General features: G+C 42.8%; 3 protein-coding genes across 10 annotated transcripts in view; all 3 read left to right on the top strand.

Annotated features, from left to right (window-relative positions):
- The first annotated feature begins 234 nt into the window (after positions 1 to 234).
- On the top strand, positions 235 to 14,507 carry LOC109891466 (hydroxyacyl-thioester dehydratase type 2, mitochondrial). 2 transcript variants are annotated; one of them, XM_031825832.1, is made up of 5 exons: positions 235 to 390; positions 1,176 to 1,260; positions 11,887 to 11,963; positions 12,908 to 12,986; positions 13,084 to 14,507. In XM_031825832.1, the coding sequence occupies exon 5, from the start codon at positions 13,208 to 13,210 to the stop codon at positions 13,739 to 13,741; it is 534 nt and encodes a 177-aa protein (XP_031681692.1). In that variant the 5' UTR covers positions 235 to 390; positions 1,176 to 1,260; positions 11,887 to 11,963; positions 12,908 to 12,986; positions 13,084 to 13,207; the 3' UTR covers positions 13,742 to 14,507. The 2 variants fall into 2 exon arrangements, with proteins under 2 accessions (XP_031681692.1, XP_031681693.1); XM_031825833.1 differs by having other exon boundaries at positions 243 to 312.
- On the top strand, positions 235 to 14,507 carry rpp14 (ribonuclease P/MRP 14 subunit). 2 transcript variants are annotated; one of them, XM_020484030.2, is made up of 6 exons: positions 235 to 312; positions 711 to 829; positions 1,176 to 1,260; positions 11,887 to 11,963; positions 12,908 to 12,986; positions 13,084 to 14,507. In XM_020484030.2, the coding sequence occupies exons 2-6, from the start codon at positions 738 to 740 to the stop codon at positions 13,138 to 13,140; spliced, it is 390 nt and encodes a 129-aa protein (XP_020339619.1). In that variant the 5' UTR covers positions 235 to 312; positions 711 to 737; the 3' UTR covers positions 13,141 to 14,507. The 2 variants fall into 2 exon arrangements, with proteins under 2 accessions (XP_020339619.1, XP_020339618.1); XM_020484029.2 differs by having other exon boundaries at positions 237 to 390.
- Positions 14,508 to 14,768: 261 nt separating this feature from the next.
- Positions 14,769 to 18,126, top strand: part of pxk (PX domain containing serine/threonine kinase) — a 62,817-nt gene continuing 59,459 nt past the window's right edge. For 2 of the 6 annotated variants that reach the window (XM_031825826.1, XM_031825829.1), the window contains exons 1-2: positions 14,769 to 15,028; positions 15,280 to 15,398. In XM_031825826.1, the coding sequence (XP_031681686.1) occupies positions 15,297 to 15,398 (102 nt within the window). In that variant the 5' untranslated portion in view covers positions 14,769 to 15,028; positions 15,280 to 15,296. Of the gene's footprint in view, positions 15,029 to 15,067; positions 15,399 to 18,126 lie in introns of those variants that run through there. The other 4 variants (XM_031825827.1, XM_031825830.1, XR_004210119.1 and 1 more) reach the window with 3 other exon arrangements.

Below are 18,126 nucleotides of genomic sequence, written 5' to 3'. Positions count from 1 at the left end.
TATCAGCTGATGTAAGAAGGGCTATATAGATACATTTGATTTGATTTGAAAATCCATTGGATGAGAAAGCTTGGAAGTGTAATTCACTTCACTTGCTTTGGCAATGTTAGCATATTTTTCTCCATGTCAATAAAGCCCCTTGAATTGAAAGCCCGAAGTCCCGCCCCTCTGACCTTCTTATCCAATGGGGTTTAAGAGGGAGGAGTTAATTTAAATTCTACCACTGTTTACTAAATGTACATGTTCTGCGCATGCGTAGCTTCAGGACAAGCACGTTTTGTCAGTCACGTTGGGTCAAGCACTTATCAACAGGCAAGTTTATTATTACAGACTTTTATAAAAAATAAAAAAGGTTAAAGTGGATTCAGCAGCAACACGTTGACGCAGTTGGTGAGTGTATAAAGTACAGTAAACGATTCTGTCATCAAGAACCAATATAATATTTCAGATATTTAGCTAGGCCCATTTCAAACCTCAGTAGCTGGCTAGTTAGCTGAGCTGCTAGCTAACGTTAGCCTCATCAGATCCAGGTTTCTGCAACAGCGAACTGTGCATAACGTTCAATCATTATCACCTACACGTTGCAATGCATTGGATCGCCAACTTGTATATCACCTTTGACATGTTATAGGCTAAAATACTGACTTAACGTTACATTGTCAGACCATAGTAGTTTTAACGGTACTGCTACTTTTTGTTTTGTTTTGAAGGACACCCGACGCTTGTAGCCAAATAGAATGCGGCGCGCAGACATACAGGACGAACCTGCGACTTATGAGCGACTTGTGTACAAAAACACATCCGTTTACCACTATATGAGGATCTCCCTGTAAGTGTCACCACCACTTGATCAACGTTTTTTTCTTTCTTCCATTTGATGCGAAATGTTTATTTTTCAATTGACTTCCTGCCTCTTTCCCCGAGGCCCTATAGTTTTTATCTGATCTGGTCACGTGGTCAGGAACAACTCCTTTCCCCGAGTAGAGTACACACTAGATAAACAACTGTGAGGTGACAGTGCATCGGTGTTCACAACTCCCTTTCAAACTACTCTGTGCTGTGTGTGCATTTCGAACCCTGCAGTAAGGATGCTTGGATTCACAAAGATTTAATTTGAACGCATCATAGTAAACACGTGTTAATTCATGACCTCTTTTGAACCCTTTCCTCCTCAGAGTGTTGGAGAATGAAAGCACCAGACTCAGTGCAGCCCAACTGAAGCAGCTCATCGTCTCTGGCCTCAGGGACCTGTATGGAGAGGTAAAGTGAAGCTAGACCGGGCTGGACCTGAAATGAAACAGAACAAATCCATATGGATTAGAGCTGGGCCATTATGGCCAAAATTATCATATCAGTCTTGATGGTGTTTTTGTATGTATTTGAACAACTGGGGCAGCTAGCCAAGCAGTTAAGGGCGTTGGGCCAGTAATAGAAAGGTCGCTGGTTCGAATCCCGGAGACCAAAAAAATCTTCCGATATGCCCTTGAGCAAGGGACTTAAACCTAATCGGTCATGTAAGTCGCTCTGGATAAGAGCGTCTGCTAAAGTGACTTAAATGTAAAAGTATTAAATATGCTCTGTGTAGTTCGTGACCCTGGGGTGGCAATGCATACACTATAAATGAGGCTTTCACCATTCTGATTGGTTTACACTGTTCAATCCAACTTCAAGCTAAAACAATGTATACATGTCTTTTAGGGCTGACCCCATTTTGGGCGATAGGCTGTTGGTCGAGCATATAGCTCAAATAAAAATCATGGCGTACAGGACACCAGTCTGAGTGGACTGATCCATTGTGGAGGCCGTGGTGGTAGCATGGTCCATCACTAAGACTTGCTACTGAAATTGTTGCCTATATGGTTATTACATACAGTGCCTAAGGAAAGTATTCAGACCCCTTGACCTTTTCCACATTTTGTTATGTTACAACCTTATTCTAAAACGTATTAATTTATTTCCCCCCCTCAATCTTCACACAATAGTCCATAATGACAAAACAAAAACAGGTTTTTAGACATTTTTGCAAATTTATCAAAAATGTCAAACTGAAATATTACATTTACATAAGTATTCAGACCCTTTACTCAGGAGTTTGTTGAAGCACATTTGGTAGCGATTACAGCCTCAAGTCTTGTTGGTATGACGCTACAAGCTTGGCACACCTGTATTTTGGGAGTTTCTCCCATTCTTCTCTGCAGATCCTCTCAAGCTCTGTCAGGTTGGAAGGGGAGCATCGTTGAACAGCTATTTTCAGGTCTCTCAGGAGATGTTTGATTGGGTTCAAGTCCGGGCTCTGGTTGGGCAACTCGAGGACATTCAGAGACTTGTCCCGAAGCCACTCCTGTGTTGTCTTGGTTGTGTGGTGAGGGTCGTTATCCTGTTGGAAGGTGAACCCTCACACCAGTCTGATGTCCTGAGCGCTCTGGAGCAGGTTTTCATCAAGGATTTCTCTGTAATTTGCTCTATTCATCTTTGCCCCGATCCTGACTAGTCTCCCGGTACCCTGCAGCTGAAGAACATCCCCACAGCATGATGCTGCCACCACCATGCTTCACCGTAGGGATGGTACCAGATTTCCTCCAGGCATGACACTTGGCATTCAGGCCAAAGAGTTCAATCTTGGTTTCATCAGACCAGAGAATCTTGTTTCTCATGGCCTGAGTCCTTTAGGTGCCTTTTGGCAAACTTAATGGGCTGTCATGTGCCTTTTACTGAGGAGTGGCTTCCGTCTTGCCACTCTACCATAAAGGCCTGATTGGTGGAGTGCTGCAGAGATGGTTGTCCTTCTGGAAGGTTCTCCCTTTTTCACAGAGGAACTCTGGAACTCTGAACCCGATGGAGTGACCATCGGGTTCTTGGTCACCTTCTCTCCCGATTGGCCGGGTGGCCAGCTCTATGAAGAGTCTTGGTGGTTCCAAACATCATCCATTTGAGAATGACGGAGGCCACTGTGTTCTTGGGGACCTTCAATGCTGCAGACATTTTTTGGTACCCTTCCCCAGATCTGTGCCTCGACACAATCCTGTCTCGGAACATGCACCTGTCAACTGTGGGACCTTATATAGACAGGTGTGTGCCTTTCCAAATCATGTCCAATCAATTGAACTTACCACAGGTGGACTCACATCCCAGTACGATCAATGGAAACGGGATGCACCTGAGCTCAATTTCGACTCTCATAGTAAAGGGTCTGAATACTTATGTAAATAAGGTATTTCTGTTTTTTATTTTAAATAAATCTGCATAAATGTGAAACCTGTTTTGTCATTATGGGGTGTGTAGATAGCTGAGGATCCTTTTTATTTCATCCACTTTCGAATTAAGTCTAACGTTAAAAATGTGGGACAAGTCAAGGGGTCTGAATACTTTCCAAAGGCACTGTAAGAGCAATGGTGCAACAAAAAAGGTGTGTGTGGATATGCTTCCTGGCTGATGTTTTGGTCACTTTTGAATGCTGGCGGTGCTTTCACTCTAGTGGTAGCATGAGACGGAGTATACAACCCACACAAGTGGCTCAGGTAGTGCAGCTCATCCAGGATGACACATCAATGCGAGCTGTGGCAAGAAGGTTTGCTGTGTCTGTCAGCGTAGTGTCCAGAGCATGGAGGCGCTACCAGGAGACCGGCCAGTACATCAGGAGGCCGTAGGAGGGCAACAACCCAGCAGCAGGACCGCTACCTCCGCCTTTGTGCAAGGAGGAGCACTGCCAGAGCCCTGCAAAATGACCTCCAGCAGGCCACAAATGTGCATGTGTCTGCTCAAACGGTCAGAAAACGACTCCATGAGGGCCCGACGTCCACAGGTGGGGGTTGAGCTTACAGCACAACACCGTGCAGGACATTTGGCATTTGCCAGAGAACACCAAGATTGGCAAATTCGCCACTGGCGCCCTGTGCTCTTCACAGATGAAAGCAGGTTCACACTGCCAGTCTGGAGACGCCGTGGAGAACGTTCTGCTGCCTGCAACATCCTCCAGCATGACCGGTTTGGCGGTGGGTCAGTCGTGGGGTGGCATTTCTTTGGGGGGCCGCACAGCCCTCCATGTGCTCGCCAGAGGTAGCCTGACTGGCATTAGGTACCGAGATGAGATCCTCAGACCCCTTGTGAGACCATATGCTGGTGCGGTTGGCCCTGGGTTCCTCCTAATGCAAGACAATGCTAGACCTCATGTGGCTGGAGTGTGTCAGCAGTTCCTGCAAGAGGAAGGCATTGATGCTATGGACTGGCCCACCCGTTCCCCAGACCTGAATCCAATTGAGCACATCTGGGACATCATGTCTCGCTCCATCCACCAATGCCACGTTGCACCACAGACTGTCCAGGAGTTGGCGGATGCTTTAGTCCAGGTCTGGGAGGAGATCCCTCAGGAGACCATCTGCCACCTCATCAGGAGCGTGCCCAGGCGTTGTAGGGAGGTCATACAGGCACGTGGAGGCCACACACTACTGAGCCTCATTTTGACTTGTTTTAAGGACATTACATCAAAGTTGGATCAGCCTGTAGTGTGGTTTTCCACTTTAATTTTGAGTGTGACTCCAAAGCCAGACCTCCATGGGTTGATACATTTGATTTCCATTGATAATTTTTGTGTGATTTTGTTGTCAGCACATTCAACTATGTAAAGAAAAAAGTATTTAATAAGAATATTTCATTCATTCAGATCTAGGATGTGTTATTTTAGTGGTCCCTTTATTTTTTTGAGCAGTGTATATATTTATTTGATCAACAATGCACGTTCTCCTGTGTTGGATAGCGATCGCTGTTGCCTAACTGTAAAATGTGCCTGGCTTTATAAATTATTCATCTCTATCTAGCTACAGAAATAAGACTGATCCTGCTTGTGTTGCCTGTTTGTTTAATGTCCTACTAATTCCATGAGCACCCAAAGCCTCAAGCAAAAACAACGTCTGATAAACAATTGAACAAATGTCTGTTTTTAATCTTTTGCTGTATTCACATGTGTTTTTTTCTCCCTGTTAGAACAGCGGCTGGTATTACTTATCATTTATTTACTGTTTACGCTGTTCCAAATTGTCAGAGAAAAAAAAATCAAATTTCTAAACTTTTTCTTGATCTCGTTATTGTTATTATTATGATAAGTAATGTTCATTATCATTAGTAGGCTTTAGTATAGCAGCCTTGTATAACCACCATTGAACTGTAAGCCGAAGAGCACATCCTGTTTCCATCTTAATACTGTAATTTTATTATATTTTTTTAGCCTTTTATTTAACTTTAACTTTAACTTCTTATTTTCAATGACGGCCTGGGAACAGTTGGTTAACTGCCTTGTTCAGGGGGCAGAACGACAGATTTGTACCTTGTCAGCTCAGGGGATATGAACTTGCAACCTTCCGGTTACTAGTCCAACGCTCTAACCACTAGGCTACCCTTAGGCCCATATTTCAAATCTTATATGGGCTACTGTATCAGTCAACCATTCGTTCATGTCATAACACACAGCATACGAGTCATTCGGGATTTGAAATGCAATCAAGCGTTTGTTTTGACATAACAAAGGGACCCTTTGAATACACCGTTCCATGTCGGCATGCGACTGTGTTTAGTCTTTGCTGTAACCCCCCCCCCTCCCCTTAAAAAACTTACTGCAGACTCAGGTATTTAGTGTTTACATTGTACCAAGTAGTCAGACACATTGTTGTAATCTAACAGCACCTGTTTGACATAATATGCACCTTCTTCCTTACCTTTTTTTCTTCATCACCAGTATTTTCCACAACTAGTCACATTTTATTACAAACATCTGACTTCCTGTTTTACCTCTTGAGCAATCAAACATTCCCCCTGTTTTGAGTTTATTTGCCACTTCATCTGCATCTATTTTGTTGTCACGTGTTTTAGAGTTTGTTATAACCAGTTTATGATAGGCTATAGGTCAGGCCATATTGGTCACATGCATTCCATGCTTACATGTGTCACGTAAAGAGAGCAAGGGTTAAGGGAATAGGGAAGGTTTTTCCTAAACAAATGAGGGATTTCGGTAACAGAACTCTAAAGGTCAGAAATTATTTTTTGCAGGTTCAGCAACACGTAAAAAATAATAATTATATATATATAATTAAATTATATATATATGATAGCGAGTGACTGACTAGCGCCCGTTGTCTCTCTCTCCTCCCTGCTGTAGCGACCACCACAGAACATCAACAGTGTTTATCGCTGACAGTCAGTCACTCGCTATCATATATATATATAGTTTTTAACGGAGTGCAGCAAGTCTGGGCCCTGCACAATCAAATAAATTGTAGTCGTACTCCCTCAGGGTAGAAAAAAACTTGCGCTGAATAATAGTTTGTGTTGAGTAGCGGCGAATAAACTATCAAAATAAAGTTGCACATGTATAGTCAACGCATTTACCAACGTTTTGGGGCTGACATGTTGGAAAATACCCATTAAATTGTTGGGAAATTATACATGGAGGAGTGGAACTTCCTTTTATTTTGATAGTTTTTATTATTTAATCAAACAGTACACTTAAAGCATAATACAAGCTCAGTGCATATAGTTGATTTGATTCAAACACAGGATGTCTATATATGGAGAAATACAAGTTAACATTTTGACCAATTGATTGGTCGAAACAACAGATGACTCTCGGTCGACCAATAATTTATTTTAGTCAGGGACAACTCCATTTTGTATTTTTTATTTTTTTCTGCATTTTTGTTATAATTTCCACACTGCCACGACAGGCTGGATGATATTGGCAAAACATCTAGGCCTAGTTAATTGAATATTGTAATTCTATAGTTGGAATATAGTGGGCAGAACCTTCAATACATTGTGGTTTGTCATGATAATGAATGAATAAGCCAGAGAGGATATGTTGACAGGGTAGGAACCAAAGTGTTGGTCAGTGTCTGGGGACCATACAAAACATTACACAATGCAGAAGATGAATAGACGAAAACAGCTCAAGGACAGAACATCAACAGGTGACCCTAATTAAATATTGCATTAAACATTCTCTTGCATCATGTAGCTAGCTAGCTAACATATTCATACTTTGCCTATTCCAACAGTATTTAGAAGATACCGTTGCACAAACAACATGCTGATCTAGGCTGACACCAGCACTGGCACAAGGCTGTATTAGCTAGCTAGACTCTTAGTACATTTAGCTAACTAGCTAGCCAACTAACTAGCGATATAGCATTAGCGGCTAACAATATTTATTTTAGCCACAACTTAGTATGAAAAGACAAATTAGCTGACGGTAAGATACAGAAACTAGTAGTGTAAATGTTTAATGCTTGGTGGAAAGCAGCATGTGACCAATATGTTGTTGCATCTGTCTGACCATGCCGACAGAGAGAACCACAAGAAAGTGCTTGTGACTCCGCGGTCTAACAACTAGTGATGTGAAACCGAGGCTTTCTGAAGGCTTCGGTGCTTACACCAAATTATGCCGTAACTTCATTATCTGTTCACAGTGCACATTACTGACATCTGCTGGTCAGCAATATATCAGCGTGCGATTATCAGATAAATATAATTTTCCCCCCATCTGTAGCGGAGTTGAAGGAGTTGAAGTCGTTGGCTTTAGGAGCCTATAATTAGTTGGAATCTCAGGTTCGCATCTTACACCATTCTTCCATTTTTTGCCATCAAGTTTACTCTATAATAAAAAACTGAATCAATGGCATTATTTAAGATGCTTAAGACAAAAGCTTATACTAAATAAAACAAGTTATTTGAACAACACTGCAGAAAGTGTGGTTTCACATAACAATTTTCAAAACAGTGTGCCTACAACAGGATTCGACCTCATACCCTCATGTCTCTGAATGTTCCCTATTCTATGGGACATTCAATCTGCTAAGCTACCGGTCATGTGAAACATTATGTACAACATTTTAAATATATTTGTAATCACGGTGTCCAGTAGAGGTCAGTGTTTTGAAAGCAGCTCGGAATCGAAGAGAGCACCGGAAACAACGGCAAAATAAGTTGGGTCTATCGTTTTGCAACACACGGTCTGAAACAGGACGTGATCAAACGAAGCTTCCCGACATCATTGATGACGTTGTCCTGACAAAGTGATACAAGCATCGGCACACTGCTTAGAAATTTGCTGCTTAGCGATTTCGACGCATGCCTCGGGGCTCCGGTATCAAACGCATCGTCACTACGAACAACTGCTCTCTCCTTGAGTGGCAGGGTTTGGAGTGGCAGGCGGCATGCAGGAGATATACGGTATACCAGCCAGCCCTAATATCGATCCAGGTTAAAGTAAACCATTCCAAACACAAATATACACTTAACCAAATCCATTACAACCGGAGCAACCAGAGCATAAAGGGGAATAAAATAGTAGTAGTGTACTGAATGTTGTTGAAGTTGGAAGTTTACATACACTTACGTTGGAGTCATTAACTTGTTTTTCAACCACTCCACAAATGTCTTGTTAACAAACTTATAGTTTTGACAAGTCGGTTAGGACATCTACTTTGTGCATGTGTAACCGGTGTGAAATGGCTAGCTAGTTAGCGGTGGTGCGCACTAATAGCGTTTCAATCGAGTGACGTCACTCGCTCTGAGACCTTGAAGTAGTTGTTCCCCTTACTCTGCATGGGCCGTGACTTTTGTGGCGCGATGGGTAATGATGCTTCGTGGGTGACTGTTGTTGATGTGTGCAGAGGATCCCTAGCTCGAGCCCAGGTAGGGGCGAGGAGAGGGACAGAAGCTATACTGTTACACATGACACAAGTAATTTTTCCAACAATTGTTTACAGACATATTATTTAACTTATAATTCACTGTATAACAATTCTAGTGGGTCAGAAGTTTACACTACGTTGACTGTGCCTTTAAACAGCTTGGAAAATTCCAGAAAATTATGTCATGGCTTTATAAGCTGGCTTTAGGCTAATTGACATCATTTGAGTCAATTGGAGGTGTACCTGTGGATGTATTTCAAGGCCTACCTTCAAACCCAGTGCCTATTTGCTTGACATCATGTGAAAATCTAAAGAAATCAGCCAAGACCTCAGAAAAATTAATTGTAGACCTCCACAAGTCTGGTTCATCCTTGGGAGCAATTTCCAAATGCCTGAAGGTACCACTTTCATCTGTACAAACAATAGTACGCAAGTATAAACACCATGGGATCACGCAGCCGTCATACCGCTCAGGAAAGAGACGCGTTCTGTCTCCGAGAGATGAACGTACTTTGGTGCGAAAAGTGCAAATCAATCCCAGAACAGCAGCAAAGGACCTTGTGAAGATGCTGGAGGAAACGGGTACAAAAATATCTATATCCACAGAAAAACAAGTTCTATATCGACATTAACCTGAAAGGCCGCTCAGCAAGGAAGAAGCCACTGCTCCAGAAGGGACTGGTGCACTTCACAAAATAGATGGCATCATGAGGGGGAAAATTATGTGGATATATTGAAGCAACATCTCAAGACATCAGTCCAAATGGACAATGACCCCAAGCATAATTCCAATGTTGTGCCAAAATGGCTTAAGGACAACAAAGTCAAGGTATTGGAGTGGCCATCACAAAGCCCTGACCTTAATCCTATAGAAAATTTGCAGGCAGAACTGAAAAAGCGTGTGCGAGCAAGGAGGCCTACAAACCTGACTCAGTTACACCAGCTCTGTCAGGAGGAATGGGCCAAAATTCACCCAACTTATTGTGGGAAGCTTGTGGAAAGCTACCCAAAACGTTTGATCTAAGTTGAACAATTTAAAGGCAATGCTGCCAAATACTAATTGAGTTTATGTAAACTTCTGACCCACTGGGAATGTGATGCAAGAAATCAAATCTGAAATAAATCATTCTCTCTACTATTATTCTGACATTTCACATTCTTAAAATAAAGTGGCGATCCTAACTTACCTAAAACAGGGATCCGTTCACCCACCCTGCGTCTCACAAAGACACGGCGGTTGGAACCAAACATCTCCAATTTGGTCCATGTCCATTGCTCGTGTTTCTTGGCCCAAGCAAGTCTCTTCTTATTATTGGTGTCCTTTAGTAGTGGTTTCTTTGCCGCAATTTGACCATGAATGCCTGATTCACACAGTCTCCTATGAACAGTTGATGTTGAAATGTGTCTGTTACTTGAACTGTGAAGCATTTATTTGGGCTGCAATCTGAGGCTGGTAACTCTGCTGAACTTATTCTCTGCAGCAGAGGTAACTCTGGGTCTTCCTTTCCTGTGGTGGTCCTCATGAGATCCAGTTTCATCATAGCACTTGATGGATTTTGCGACTGCACTTGATGGATTTTGCGACTGCACTGGATTTTGCGATTGCGACTGCACGCTTCACATTTTCTGGATTGACTGACCTTCATGTCTTAAAGCAATGATGGACTGTCATTTCTCTTTGCTTATTTGAGCTGTTCTTGCCATAATATGGACTTAGTCCTATTTGGTAAAAGACCATCTTCTGTATACCACCCCTACCTTGTCACAACACAACTGATTGGCTCAAACACATTAAGAAGGAAAAGAATAACACAAATTAACTTAAGAAGGCACACCTGTTAATTGAAATGTATTCCAGGTGACTACCTCATGAAGCTGGTTGAGAGAATGCCAAGTGTGCAAAGCTGTCATCAAGGCAAAGGGTGGCTACTTTGAAGAATCTCAAATGTAAAATATATTTTGATTTGGTTAACACTTTTTTCTGGTTACTACATGATTCCATATGTGTTATTTCATAGTGTTGATGTCTTCACTATTATTCTACAATGTAGAAAATAGTAAAAATAAAGAAAAACCCTTGAATGAGTAGGCGTTCTATAACTTTGGACCGGTATTGAATGTCGTTGATATAAGTGTAAATGTATAGAGTGTTGTAATGTACTGTATGTTGTTGATATAGATGTAATATACTAAATGTTGATAGATGTAATGTACAGAGTGCCTCTCAGTACTCTGTATTCCTCATGTCAAGGGAATTGTGGTTTTTCTTCATATTACATTGCTATTTGCAGCACTTTGTATTTGTTGCTATCTTCCGTTTCCATTGATTTAAGAGTTGTTAATGTCCCATTCCAGTCTCTCACACTGGACACTTAATCCTTGTTCGCATTTAGCCTGGGGGTGGGGTTATTTCTAGTTGATTAGCCTGGGTGTGGGGTTATTTCTAGTTGATTAGCCTGGGGGTGGGGTTATTTCTAGTTGATTAGCCTGGGGGTGGGTTATTTCTAGTTGATTAGCCTGGGGGTGGGGTTATTTCTAGTTGATTAGCCTGGGGGTGGGGTTATTTCTAGTTGATTAGCCTGGGGGTGGGGTTATTTCTAGTTGATTAGCCTGGGGGTGGGGTTATTTATATCCAGTTATCCTCGGGGGTGGGGTTATTTATATCCCGTTATCCCCTGGGGGTGGGGTTATTTATATCCCGTTATCCCCTGGGGGTGGGGTTATTTATATCCCGTTATCCTCGGGGGTGGGGTTATTTATATCCCGTTATCCCCTGGGGGTGGGGTTATTTATATCCAGTTATCCCCTGGGGGTGGGGTTATTTATATCCCGTTATCCCCTGGGGGTGGGGTTATTTATATCCCGTTATCCCCTGGGGGTGGGGTTATTTATATCTAGTTATCCTCGGGGGTGGGGTTATTTATATCCAGTTATCCTCGGGGGGTGGGGTCATTTCTAGTTTATTAGCCTGGGGGTGGGGTTATTTCTAGTTGATTAGCCTGGGGGTGGGGTTATTTATATCCAGTTATCCCCTGGGGGTGGGGTTATTTATATCCAGTTATCCCCAGGGGTGGGGTCATTTCTAGTTGATTAGCCTGGGGGTGGGGTTATTTCTATTCAAGCTCACTTTGGAATTCCCTTAGTATAGTCTGAGCTGAAAACATCGATTAACATTTTTTTGGTCAACTTCTGTCCTCTGTTTTAGGTTGGAGGTGCCTTCCCTTTTGATCTGTTGACGTTTGATGAGAGCACACTAACAGGTGTGCTCCGTGTGTACAACAGGTAACTAACTGGCCATATACATTTACCTCCGCATGCAAGTCTTGGGCAATATTCTGCAGGCTGACCCCGGTAGTCAGTTGAACAGTGTTTCCTCTGACATGTTGGTGCGGCTGGCGTGCGGGTTAAGCAGGCGGGTGTTAAGGTGGACGCATGACTCCACCTTCGCCTCCCGAGCCCGTTACGTAGTTGCAGTGATGAGACGAGATTAAAATTTGGGAAGAAAATACAAAAAATAAGTCATAATAGTCTATAGGAGGGTAGCTCTCCAGGAACAGGGTTGGAGTTAACCTATAGGAGGGTAGCTCTCCAGGAACAGGGTTGGAGTTAACCTATAGGAGGGTAGCTCTCCAGGAACAGGGTTGGAGTTAACCTATAGGAGGGTAGCTCTCCAGGAACAGGGTTGGAGTTAACCTATAGGAGGGTAGCTCTCCAGGAACAGGGTTGGAGTTAACCTATAGGAGGGTAACTCTCCAGGAACAGGGTTGGAGTTAACCTATAGGAGGGTAGCTCTCCAGGAACAGGGTTGGAGTTAACCTATAGGAGGGTAGCTCTCCAGGAACAGGGTTGGAGTTAACCTATAGGAGGGTAGCTCTCCAGGAACAGGGTTGGAGTTAACCTATAGGAGGGTAACTCTCCAGGAACAGGGTTGGAGTTAACCTATAGGAGGGTAGCTCTCCAGGAACAGGGTTGGAGTTAACCTATAGGAGGGTAGCTCTCCAGGAACAGGGTTGGAGTTAACCTATAGGAGGGTAGCTCTCCAGGAACAGGGTTGGAGTTAACCTATAGGAGGGTAACTCTCCAGGAACAGGGTTGGAGTTAACCTATAGGAGGGTAGCTCTCCAGGAACAGGGTTGGAGTTAACCTATAGGAGGGTAGCTCTCCAGGAACAGGGTTGGAGATTCCTTCTTTAGAGGATGTGACTGGGTCTGTTTTGTTTCTTTCAGTGGTCTGGTGAAGTTGTGGAGTGCCCTGACACTGTTGGGATTCTATCAAAATGAACTGTGCTTTTTCAGAGTTACTCAGGTAAACTACTGACTGCCTATTAATTCGAATTGACCAAACCCTGCTGCGTAATGTAAACATCTGTATCAAAACTAAACCCCCTCCTCCCCCCTCCTAGGTATCACCTTTCCTGTTAACTCTGTCTGGGAATAGTCGTGAGCTGGAGCTGGACTGAGCAAAGCTGTTGGTTCTTGAATCAACACAGTGACCCATAACACTGTGAAGACAAAACAATACCTAGAATGAACTTCATTTTCAGAAATGTCTTTAGTAAACAACATTTGTGCTCTAATTTCAACTATGCAGCTCTTAACTGCATTCAAAGGGCCAGGGGCCCCCTGCCGTTGGTTACATTACCCCAGCCACGTCACCTCCATGTCGGGGAGCGGGCCTCTCTCACCAAGGCCTTCAGCGCCAGGGACGTGGCGGTCTTCGCCGAGCTCACCGGGGACGTAAACCCCATTCACCTGGACCCGACCTATGCCAAGACCACGTCGTTCGAGACGCCCATCGTCCACGGCGTGCTGATAAACGGACTGATCTCGGCCATTCTGGGGACCAAGATGCCAGGGAGCGGCTGTATCTTCCTGTACCAGGAAATCAGGTTCCCGGCGCCTCTGTACATCGGGGAGGAGGTTCTGGCTGAAGCCGAGGTGAAGAAGATCAAGATGTCCTTCGCCTTCATCGCAGTGACCTGCTCCGTCAAAGATAAAGTGGTCATGGAGGGGGAGGTCATGATCATGATGCCAGAGGATCAGCAACCAAGGGTGCGATGAGGATGATGATGATGACAGTTGGAGGGAATATTGTAGCCTCAAATCCAGTCCGTTTGTGCTAACATTCCACCCCTTCTCTGTTTGGCATAACAAGGAGTAGAATGTTAGCACAAACGGACTGGATTTGAGACTACAATATATCCACCAACTAGCTTCAAATCCAGTCTGTTTGTGCTAACATTCTACTCCTTGTTATGCCAAACAGAGAAGGGGTGGAATGTTAGCACAAACGGACTGGATTTGAAGCTAGTTGGTGGATATATTGTAGTCTCTCTTGACATGACAAACTTGAGCTAACGTGCGATTTGGTTCTGGCGGCAGGGATTTAAAATATGTACTGCAAACCTGTACTTTTGTTTACCTGGCTTTTTGGAGATCCTTTTATGTTTGTATGGCTTGAGTACCTGTGTGATAGACAATCTATCCGTCTCACACCCCTCTAGGAACAGCTCAGAGGTTAGTGTCTGTTGTGGGACTACCTCCGAAGCATCTTCTGACAAATGCCTGCTAAATCAGTGGCACTGGAATGATCCTTGTTTTGCTCATAATTTTCAAATAAGTGTTACATGGTCTTGTGCTCTTGTATTACAAATAATTGCGTACAATGTTCTTAGGTTAAATGATGATTTATTGAATTTGAGGCAACTTTTGTTTGATCAAAGATCCTTCTTAGCTGTTTTGTAAATAAATGACATAATAAAGACCTAGGTCAATGTATATAGGCACATCTGAATTACAAATAAATGTAATCTAAGCATTTAAGGTTGCCTACTATGCATGTTGTATTGTTTCTTTAGTGATAAATATAAACACAATTATAGTGAATAATCACACATGACATACACTTCATAGATCTTTCAAACCCAATTGTTGTACTTATTCGAAATGTATTTCCTAATCCGATTACCAAATGTATGGCCAAACCTGTCTTGTGAAATGAAACAAACCGACCATCTGGCTGTCTCCACCCCTGGACTGGGGGCGGGTATCTGCAGGCAGCTATGTATTAGTTACGAGCACCCATTACCAATCCTGAACTTGGTCTGATGACACAGCCAGCCTGTGTCAACCTAGCCAGAATAGATTCCTACGCTAGTGTACAGCTGCACTGGGGTCAGACAGATTTCCTGTTCAGATTAAAACGCAGCAGAGTCGATGCAAGAAAGTATATGTCTTGAGAAATGTGTTGTACTCTAAATGGTCCCATTATCCCAACTGTTTCATTGAGAAGATCGAACAACTTCTCGTTTTTTCGCCGTTTTTCAATCTTCTCATCCTTGTATTGAGGTAGGTTTTTACTATTCATATCTCGCGTTGGCTCAGTCTTTGTTTTAAACTAAACAGGAAGTCTGTCTGACCCCGGTGCAGCTGTAAGCAAATGTAGGAGGTCGGGGGGAATCTATTCTGTCAAGTGTCAACCCTGCCCTTCCTGTCCTCATTTCTAACTAAAATACTCCGCTATCTAATCGGCTAGTTAGATTTCACGTCCATCTGCTTTGGTTTCACACCGGAAGGTGTTTTATCGTTTGGTTCGTTAGTGATCGGGGGCACCGGGATGGCGTTTTTGGAGAAGCAGTCCCCGGGAAGGGTACTATTGGATGATACGGTGGCCCTTACAGCACTGATCGAGGCCAGCCAAAATCTACAATCTCACACGGTGAGTCTGCTTCGACCGGGCAAGTGGACACAAACCGTAGGAAGTAGTTACCTAACTCAATTTATCACGGTGAAGATTAGCAAACAAACAGTTTATTTATGAACGTCAGACCATCTTCTATTAAAAATATATATATAATAAAATAAACCCAGTTTCGTTGTTGATCTCTAACACTTTTTAACGGTTGTTTAGTGTTTTGTTGTAACGACGTGTTTGGAAAGTGTTGATCAACCAGTTCGTTGTTAATGAAACGGCTCCTGTTGACATTTTGACAGTCAGCTGGATAGTTAGCTCAGCTGCTAACTATTCAATAGCTACTGTAGCTAGTTTAGCTCAGGGGTGTAAAGTCATTACGGAAATAGGTTACCGTTTTAAAGAGTTAAAAACGAGTAAACGTTTTAACTCTCCTAATAACTATTTTTGTTCCTGTCTTTTTAGATAATGACAGCTGTTAGCTAAACCCTAACTAAAATGTAATGTATCGCTTATAAAAGGTGTGTGTGTGTGTGTGTGTGTGGGAGGGGGGGGGGGGGGGGGGGGCTTTTGCTAAATAGTCATGTTGATGGTTGAGAGTTTTCCTATATACAGTCATTTGTTGAGTCTTTCCACAATAAACACTGCCGAACGGTGTAAATAACGTTACTGGTAGACAAAATGCCACATTGATGATACAATTGTGTTTGGGTAAAGTCAGGGTGAAATGATAACTTAAGGTAGCCTACATGGCTAACTAGATAATATGGATTTGAATCAGGGCCGTCGTGCACCCCAAATAAATAGTTTTGGGGGCACGAAGTACGTGAGAATGGCTTGGTACTTAGGGGTTTATTGCTAATGACGCCCTTTATCTAGTTTTCCACAATCCGGTGAACTTGTGGATAGCATTTTTATTTATCATTTTTCAAAGACCAATCTAGAGCCATAATCATTGTTTTATCTTTATCTGCTTATCTTCTACCTAATGTTCTACCTAATGAGCAGAGGAGGCTGGTGGGAGGAGCTGTAGGTGGACAGCCGCATTGCAATGGAAGGTGTTAAACATATGGAAACCACGTTTGACACCATTCCATTTAATACGAGCCTGTCCAATAGCCCCTCCCACCAGCCTCCTCTGCTCTTGAGCTGTCTCTGTCCTGACTGGTGTATTTTAAAAATATATATATATAAAAAATCTGGATAAAATAAACTTTCTCTTCATCTCTGCTAAAAAAATCTGGGTAGAATAAACTGTTTCTCTGCGTCTCTACTAAAATCTGGGTAAAAGATTGAAAGGAATGTGAGTCTTATTCAGTACATCTAGTTATTGCTTGCGTTTCTGAAGTCTACCAACCTTGCCAGCAGGCATGCCACCTAATATAGTTAGACAAGCTAGCTACTCTAACTTAGTTGATCGGAAACCTATCTGGGCTAGCTAAAGCCAACTTCATAAAACTGCTAGGTGGCTGGTATTATTACAGAATTTTATTTTTACGTTGTTTTTTTTAAACAGGCAGGTGCCCTCTATGGGCATGACGCATCTGATGTGAATTTGAATGTCAATAAAAAAAGAGACTTCATTATACACTCAGGTGTGGTTGTTTTTAAACTGGGATGTAGCACAGTTTGCCCCCAGCCTGAATGTATCATCTTCAGCACATTAAACAATAATGTTTATGTGAGTGGCATATAGCTTAGGCTCAGTGGTGTTTAAGTGGCCCGCAGTGGATTATCCTGGTGAGGTTTAAACCAGACCTTTGGACCCTTGGCTTGTGTTATTCCAGCTACTGTACTACCATGTCACCCTGTCAGACCTTAGTTGTGTCCTAAATGACACCCTATATAGTACCCTACTTTTGTCCAGGGCCCTATGGGGATCTGGTCAAAAGTAGTGCACTACATAGGGAATAGGGTGCCATTTTGAGACGTATCCACAGTACGATCCACTCAGGCCTATAGTGTTAGCCTTCAGTTGCAGTGAATGATTTTGGGGGAACGCTATTTGAATACTAGGTATCAGAGTAGAAGTGCTGATCTAGGATCAGGTCTCTCCTCTCCATGTAATCTTCATTATGATCTGAAAGGCAACACTGATTTTAGATCAGCACGCCTACTGCTTGATGAATATGTCCCTGGTTAACTTAATATGCAGTGAAACATTATTATAGAACATTGTGACTGGAGTGAAACGTTGTCGAGACGGATGAAGGATTGCTGACCACTGTGTCCTCGCCTATCGAAATATAACTACTAGAACAGTCTTGCCATGTTCCCGAGAGGCTTTACCCCTTCTAGTATTTCTTGTTCTATGTCGTCTCCTTTTATCCCTGTCTTCTGTTTTTTTTTTTTTTTGAGTTTGGGAGTAACGTCATCACGGAGGAATCACGTGAGATGGCATGACAAGGAGACGACGGCAAGTTGATCTTAGTTAACCATGCCTCACATAAGGCAGGGAATGTTACTCCTGGATCCTAACACAATCCTTCTGTTTCCTAATGAAGTTTGATGAAGTGAAAATCATTCATAATAATTTCATGATGGATCCAGTCTAGGAGAAAGTAGGCCCTATCAATAAATAATTTCATGATGGATCCAGGCTAGGAGAAAGTAGGCCCTATCAATAAATCATTTCATGATGGATCCAGGCTAGGAGAAAGTAGGCCCTATCAATAATCATTTCTAATAATTATCTTTTTTCATCTCTTCTAGAAAAGTAGGCCATCAGTTCAGTAAGCCTTTGTCTCCAGGAGGA

Source organism: Oncorhynchus kisutch, linkage group LG5 (genome assembly GCF_002021735.2).
Source record: "Oncorhynchus kisutch isolate 150728-3 linkage group LG5, Okis_V2, whole genome shotgun sequence".
Lineage (NCBI taxonomy): Eukaryota > Metazoa > Chordata > Actinopteri > Salmoniformes > Salmonidae > Oncorhynchus > Oncorhynchus kisutch.
This window is presented reverse-complemented; position numbering and strand designations above follow the sequence as displayed.

Coding starts and splice junctions, on each gene's coding strand:
- rpp14 (XM_020484030.2), top strand. CDS start 738: ATGCGGCGCGCAGACATACAGGACGAACCTGCGACTTATGAGCGACTT. Junction 830..1,175: donor CACTATATGAGGATCTCCCT/GTAAGTGTCACC, acceptor TTTCCTCCTCAG/AGTGTTGGAGAATGAAAGCA. Junction 1,261..11,886: donor TCAGGGACCTGTATGGAGAG/GTAAAGTGAAGC, acceptor CCTCTGTTTTAG/GTTGGAGGTGCCTTCCCTTT.
- LOC109891466 (XM_031825832.1), top strand. CDS start 13,208: ATGAACTTCATTTTCAGAAATGTCTTTAGTAAACAACATTTGTGCTCT.